The sequence below is a fragment of the Montipora capricornis genome, chromosome 9 (genome assembly GCF_036669925.1).
Source record: "Montipora capricornis isolate CH-2021 chromosome 9, ASM3666992v2, whole genome shotgun sequence".
Classification (NCBI taxonomy): domain Eukaryota; kingdom Metazoa; phylum Cnidaria; class Anthozoa; order Scleractinia; family Acroporidae; genus Montipora; species Montipora capricornis.
The window spans coordinates 47,499,406-47,506,905 of NC_090891.1; the positions used below are offsets into that span (position 1 = coordinate 47,499,406).

The 7,500-nt window shown below is 39.3% G+C and overlaps 1 protein-coding gene across 1 annotated transcript; it reads left to right on the forward strand.

Moving 5' to 3' along the window:
- Positions 1-53: 53 nt before the first annotated feature.
- LOC138017683 (octopamine receptor beta-2R-like) lies at positions 54-3,896 on the forward strand. Its single transcript, XM_068864702.1, has 3 exons — positions 54-590; positions 2,747-2,798; positions 3,679-3,896. The coding sequence occupies exons 1-3, from the start codon at positions 54-56 to the stop codon at positions 3,894-3,896; spliced, it is 807 nt and encodes a 268-aa protein (XP_068720803.1).
- Positions 3,897-7,500: the final 3,604 nt, after the last annotated feature.

Genomic DNA, 7,500 nt, shown 5'->3' on the forward strand with positions numbered 1-7,500 from the left:
GCCAATCACAAACTATCCTAATGTTCTAATCGTAGTTTGCTTTCTTCACGTAGATGGCCAATGATTCTCATAACCAAAGCAGAACAGATACTCCAAATTTGGAGCTCTTTTCTTCATCCGAGTGTATTGCCTGGCTGACAGTTCTTAACATCGAAGCTGTTGCTATAGTGACCATAAATGCCCTTACAATCATTATCTACCTAAAAGAGCGAATCCTTCGCAAGCGTAGCATGTACCTGGTGATCAGCCTGGCGGTTGCAGACATGTTTGTTACATACAACTTGATCGTTGAGAGTTTGGTATTGGGCAACGATTGTAACCCTTGGAAGATTAACCTGTTCAGGAGCTTTGAGATCATCAGAGTTTTTTCAAGTTTGACGTATTTCTTCCCGCTAGCCTCTGTAACAAACCTTGCTGCTATTTCTTTGGAGCGGATGCACGCAACTTTTCGTCCATTCAAGCATCACCTCATCAAAAAGAAGATGTTTGGAGCAGCTGTTGGGGGTGTTTGGTTTACAGCTGTCCTGTCTACAGCTATCACTTTTTCACCATTTTTCCTGGGCCGCTCAGATATCATTAATTTGTTTAAAGTGGGAGCATCATACTTCTCGTTGCAATTTTGTTGCCTTTTGATTATCGTTGTTTCTTACACGTCCATCGCTACTAAATTTTACTGTGGAACGCATCCTCAGCATCATGGTGCAATCGGAGGAGAAAGAAAACTAACCAAGATATTGTTCATTGTAACAATTGTATCGTTAATACTAGTGATGCCATTTACAATTGCTGGTTTTCACTCACGTGATCAACAGTCATGTTTTTCAACGAAAAAAAAAGGAAGCGTTTGCATAATAATAGAGTTAAATTCCCGGAGGATTTGGTCGGGGCACCAACGTGGCCGCCTTTTCTTTGTTTAGGGCCACCAACATGGCGGTCGTGACGTCATGTGAAAACCGAGAATTGTCTGGTTTCTTTTTGTTGTTACTTTAGGTAAGAGATTTGGAACAATAATTTATCACTCAAGGCTCCATTACTCCTTAGACATTATTTTTTACGCAAACTCTCTTATAAACCTATTGTTATATGCATTAAAAATGGCACAGTTCAAAAGAGCTCTGTTTTTATTATTGCGATGTAGATCTCGCTCGGAGCCAGTTTAGGTTTTTCCTCTATAAAACTTGAAAGTCGGGAGTTTTCACTCAGTTTACTGATGAATATGTGTTTACCAAGGTTTCGTCTGACTTTTCTCTTTGTTTTTAATTGGAAACGCTTTATTCAAGTTAATGTAAAGGGAGATCTGTGGAAATGCATGCATGCTAAGATTGATCCATTCAAATACATTAAAGTTTGTAAGGAATTGTTTGCTCTTTTTTAGTTTATGTTTTTTGGCTGGCTAGTCACGTTTGCTATAAAACTTTCTAAGCCTACACTGAATTTCGAGATAAATAAAGTTGATGTACGTATTATGTACTTATTGACTGAGTGGGAGGGCCGGACGGTAAAATATTTGGCCCGAGGTCATGGCGTACGGACCGAGCGCAGCGAGGTCCGTGCGCCATGACCGAGGGCCAAATATTTTCCCGTCCGGCCCGACCTAACTCAGTCAATAAGCATTTTATCATATGACCACCGCGCTTTTGCCTTTTTTTTTTTCCGGGTAACAAAATTCGGAATGTTCACTGACGTCGCTCATTTTGACCGAAAAGTCGGGATTTATATAGCAATTGCGACAAAGTTGTTTTAGTTCGCATCTCGCGCGCGCTTTTATTGCAAAACTATTGAGAAAATCCCCGTATGAGGGCCGTATGCGATCCTAGCAGGGCCGGACGGCTTTTTCTTGCCCTGCTCGCGCCATCGCTACGGCCCTCATACGGGGATTTTCTCAATAGTTTTGCAATGAAAGCGCGCGCGGGGCCGTACGGGTCATATGATAAGTATTTGTATCACAGTATCACATGGTTTGGAGAGCTGCATGACGCGAACAAAAACATTCGCGAGAGAAATGGACCAGCATAGGTGAGAGCGCGTTCGACGTCATGAAACTTTAGACCCCTGGCAAGACTTGAAGAAACACATAGCCATGAGGGCTGGAAGCTAAGAGTTTGTGGTTGAATACGTACTCAGATGGATTAAAGAAACTCTTTTGAAGCCTACCTTAAGCCTAGAGAAAAAAATAGGGTCAGGTTAGGATTAGTTTTGGTTGTTATATGTTACGAAAAATAGCATTGCGTGACTAGCGTTACTTTCGAGAAGCTTCGCGAGAGCTCGTAGTTTGTTTATTTTTAGGTTTGTGCGTAAGCGTTTCTAAATCGGTGTGTTTTGTAATCTTTCTATGATTGGATTGTTCACTGTTTTAGAAAGTTCTAGAATCTCATTGTGAAAGCATATAAGCAAGCGAGTCTGAGCGATGTTTTTTAACTAGTTTGTCACAAAGCGAAGAGAGTTGGCGTTAGCCGTGTTTAGTCAAGTGCGACAAAAGCAATGCTTATTCAAGTTGGCGGAGGCCGTGTAAGTTTATCGAGTGCGTGTTGTTCAGAGTTTTACTTCGTGGAAACTACGTTCACTTTGGAATAAATCTTCTTGTTGTTGTTCCGACAACCCTGCGTTCAATTTAGTTTGCAAGCTACCTGTCCTCGAAAACACTGATTCGAACTCGTAACATTATACATAGATACTAACTGACCAATCATAGAAAGGTAAAAAGATGAAAAGAATTGTGTTGGGTTGAGCATGTCTGTCGTTGTAGTGTAGTGTTGAAGACAGGACTAAAGATCTGGACGATGCGAGTTCGAGTACCGGTAAGTGCATAGTACAGTTCTTTGTTCCCTTACTATGTTGTTATGTTGAGTCTGAATTAATATTAAAGTGTATGAATACAGAAACCGATAAGATGACACCAAAGATTAAGAAGATGTGTTGAGATGCGTAAGACAGGGCTTGAGGAGTGATGGTATATGCAAAGTAGGGTTGCGTAATGCAAAACCATGGAATCACCAGTTAAACAACGACGACTGCTACGGCAACGACAATGCCACAAAGCAAGAATAGTATTGGTTAAAAAAAGAAAAATAATCACGCAGCACTTGCGGCGCGCATTTCAGTGCATTTCTCTGCCGTACTCCACAAACAACAACACTGATCGAAAGCAAGTTTCAAGTTTTCAAGTTTTATCTATTTACAGCAAACAGTTCAAGTTATTACTAGGCTGGCTTGCAAATAGCGAAAAGCTTAGCAAGCCAGACTGTACACATAGAATTATTTAGACTTGTCTTAAAAGGAATAAATGATTGTTACATACACTGAACAACATGTAATCCTTACTCTTCGTGCTTTCAAATATTTAAAAGGTAGAAGGATTTTTTCTCATTCGCTTTTCGTATCTTAATTTGCGCTTTATTGTTGTATTCTAAGACCTCATTTTCTTCTTCTCTACTAGCCGATTATATTTCCTCAAGCAGATTTAATTAATTTAGCTTAAATTTTAATAACTCAATGAATTTTAGGATTAGCTTACGATTAGTTTATTCCTTTTTTTTTTTTTTGTCATCTTCTGTTGTAAATACGTTTATAAAATTGTTGTTAATTAGGTAGTACATTGTAGCGTGTTGCGGGATCGAGGGAAGTTAAGGGGTTTGGCATTTTTCTTTCTTTCTTTTTCTTCCTGTTGTTTTCCCCAAGGGAGTCCCCTCGGCTATCGTCACAGTATGATGAAAATCACTTTAAAAGCACTTTTAGAAAAACGAAGCGAAAGAGAAACAACTGATTTTAGACTTACTACGTTGAATTATGAAGAAGGAGCCGGAACACGGCTGTCAAGTTCCCTTGACCCTTTACCGGGTCAAAAAGAGCCACACTATGATGGTGTTGACGCCCTGAATCAAAAGTCTCCGTCCTAATAGGAAGTTACCGACCAGGTATTATCGACGCAAATTTATATATCAAGGGAAGAGCTAAAGGCAAGCTTTGTGTTGGACGGTTTACGGTCCCATGAGCGAGCCTAATGATGACGGTGTCTATGTTGCAGGTAAAATCCGTTCTCAGGTTGAATCCGTTTTAACCAAGGTTAAGGTTCCGGCTCCGTGTTTTACCTAGGTTAAATTATCCACTCAACTTAGCTTAAAACCCCTCTACAAAGAAAATTTATTTATTCCACAAAATTCGAAATTTTAATCGGTGCAAAATTAGTGTTGATGTCATAGTTACATCAAATTAACAAATTTCTCATAATATAGGAATTTGAGCGGTAGAAGTTTTCCTTCCAGGAAAAGATTTATTGCATGCTTCCTTGCTTGAGCAAAGTGGATAAGACGGAGTGCACGTTTTTGAAGGACAAGAACTTTTCACATGCAGTTCCCCAAGAAGTGAATCTATACGTTATATAAGGTACAATGAGGGACTTGTAAATATTAAGAAGAGTTTGATTAGGATCAATATGTCTTAACTTCGCAATTAAACTGACAGTTTTGCTTATTTTAGTTGTGTGGGTATGAATATGGCCTTTCCGACTTAGATTTTCGTCAATCAATAACCCAAGAAATTTAATGCAGTTCTTATATTCAAGAATAACATTCTTATTTTCTTCATTATCAAAAATATTAATCTGGGGCAGGTAATTAACCTTTTTTGGTGTGGGCGAAAGATAACAAAGTTTGTTTCTTTCAAAGTAAGGTCTTTTCACCTGTTGGTGTTAAAATCTGGAATGGGATACCAACTAATCTCAAAAACGTATCCAGAAATTATTAAAAAAAAAAAAAAACTATTAGAACAAAACTAATTGAAATTCTTGAAAACTCCTATGCCGAGATAGATACCTTAAAGCCTCATTTACACTAGCAAGTTTTCCTTGACAACTTTTCCTTGGCAGTGTAAATGGAGAAATATGACATTTTTTTTTCCTTGACAAGTGTCCTTGTTAAAAAAATTGGCATGCTAGTTTTTGAACAAGGACACTTGTCAAGGAAAAACTTGTCAAGGACGACATTTCCTAGGGTAAACTCTGCCAGCTGTGTCCTGAACGTTTTTCTCATGTTAACCAGTGCTTGTTGCATTTTATTACACACGACTTGCTCATCTATACCACCGGAACAAAGAACAATTTCTCCTTTAACTTTGACCTCCACAGGCCTGTGAATGGACACGTCTGGAGGACGTAATACTGCTGGAATTTGTTGGTCCACCAAGCCTGGTGCCATGTGAATTGCACGGGAAGAACTATAGTTTTGTTGGAACCTTTTTGGCGTGAACGTTATGATAATCGTCTATCAAAAGTTCAGCTAGAGAAAAAGAAGATATTTTATTGGTCTTTAATCTAAATTTATATCCTTCATTAACTTGACGTGCAGTTAAGATGAACAAAATACGGAATATTGCACACTTTTCCTTAGCAGTACCAGTGGACTAACAATATGAAGCCATTTTGTCTTCTTGCAGTATTTTGAAATAAAATTATATACATGTATGTAATCTGGAGCGACTACACCATTGCTACATGTAGATATACCTCAACTGCTTTTGCAATTTGTTCACAAAGATTGATTCGGTGCCCCAAGGCTACATGTGTAGGTCATATTTGTATTTAAGCACAGTTCTAGGACTTTGTGAGAATCCAATAACTGGTCCTGCTGCCAGCCCAGTAAGCGAAAGACCACTTAAATGCATTAAGTCCACTTTGTTTTTGGAAAAGTGAAGTCTTCTGTGACCTACGTGTATTAAACATGAAAAGTAATATGCTTAAGTGGTGGTGATTGATTTACAAAAATGTTGCTTATAACTAAAAAAAACCCCGATCATTCAAAGTGCTTGTGTATATGTTTGTTCGAAGACTTTGAAATGTAGTTACTGTAATTATATGCAATAGAGCTTCTTTTTCTTTGCAGCCCTTGTCTTTCCTTGCTCTGAGCACTATTCCCGTTGGTAATTAGGCTCGATATCCGCCGCTCACACGAGTTCGGGCATCCTCCCTGAGAAGAGACTTCGGGATTGATTGATTGATTTCGGGAGTGAGCACTGACTCAATTCCCGAAACAGCGGCTAATAATCGAGCCTAGTTGGTAATTGAATTCAGCAGTTGCGTGAACAGTGTTGGTGCATGTGTATTTGCAAATTGTTCCATTTCCTCTGCCTCATAGATTGGTTCCCCACCACTGTTGTAGTGTCGATAAAGAGCTAGCTGGAAGCGGCCAACAAGATCTTCAAATGATGAAGCTAGTAATGAAAAAAGGATGACATAAATATTTGAGATTACGAGGCCTAACACTTAACTTTATCCTCGATATTTGCGAGAAAAGTGAATCAAGTTTCGATGGTCAGAGTCTCCCACGTTCCAAAATTTGACAATAGAGAGTTTCGAGTGTTTTTTGTTTTTGTTTTCCTAACTCTGCCTCCAATAGTTCATTTCTGATTGACATCTCCTTAAGTTGTTTTTCCAATTGTTCTCTAGGCTGCTGAAAAGTGACAATTTCAAAATGTTAAGAATATATATTTGTTTCCTCCAAAATGGTTAAATTGCATTACCTGTTTTGACGATGATGTGGTGGTGGTATTAGATGAGATGTCTGGGATGCGAAGTAACTTGCTCTCTGCAGTTGTCATACATGAGAAATAAGAGCCTGTTTTCACATAAAAGGTCTCACAAGCGTTAAATACAAGTATTTTTCAGAGGATGCACGTGTGTTTCTTTGTTGTGGCAGAGGAACACAGGGTGAAATACCTTTTCAGGAGGACTGTAATCCCGTTCACTTTTGAAATTTTCGTCGGCGGGCTTAGAACAGCTGTTACACCATCTAACTCCAGCACGGTAACCAGGAACTGTTGCTCCAATACGGTCAAATATTTGGTAAAGCCTCACTGGGATGTGTCGTCGACTTAGCTCTGTTGAGTGTACAGGAAGTGGGCACGCATAGAAACTATGTACTTCACGGTGAACTCTCGTCCAGTGCCGAGTACATGCCCAAGAATTTGTGTCTCCACTAAGAAATCTGGCAATTCCGGGAGTAAATCTTCTCATTCTTCCTCTGCATTCTTCCCCTGCCCGAGTTTTTTGTGGAACCAGCAGGTCTTTCCACCGCAAGTTTCCTCAACTGTCATGACACATATGATCATTATATGTAACGCAATCTACGCGAGCTGCATATTAGCATACCGTGTCTTCGCGGCAAACTGTGTTTTCGTGGCAATTTTTCTGCTGGTGTTCAGAAATAAAACACTGGCGTTCAAAAGATATTATATGTTGTGCCTCGAGAACTGGACCAATTCTCACGGCTTGAACTCTAGGCAGTTAGCTTTCGGGAACATCGATCGTAACCTAGTGTTTATACGTATACCACCATTTCTTTTACAGAAGCCAAGAGCATTACGAAAGAATATTTAACAAATGAACTCACTTGAACACGAAACATTTTCGTTGATGTGAAAAGATCTATTCGTTAATTTCTCTTTGACTGTATCGCTGCGAGCGACCGTACCACGCATTGTTCGCGTAGCACTCGCGTTGGTTATTTT

Excerpts from the sequence above, each read along its gene's own strand:
- LOC138017683 (XM_068864702.1), top strand. The coding sequence starts at position 54 with ATGGCCAATGATTCTCATAACCAAAGCAGAACAGATACTCCAAATTTG. Across the intron at positions 591-2,746 it reads ATATCATTAATTTGTTTAAA|TGTAGTGTTGAAGACAGGAC; the intron begins GTGGGAGCATCA and ends CTGTCGTTGTAG. Across the intron at positions 2,799-3,678 it reads CGATGCGAGTTCGAGTACCG|GGAGTCCCCTCGGCTATCGT; the intron begins GTAAGTGCATAG and ends GTTTTCCCCAAG.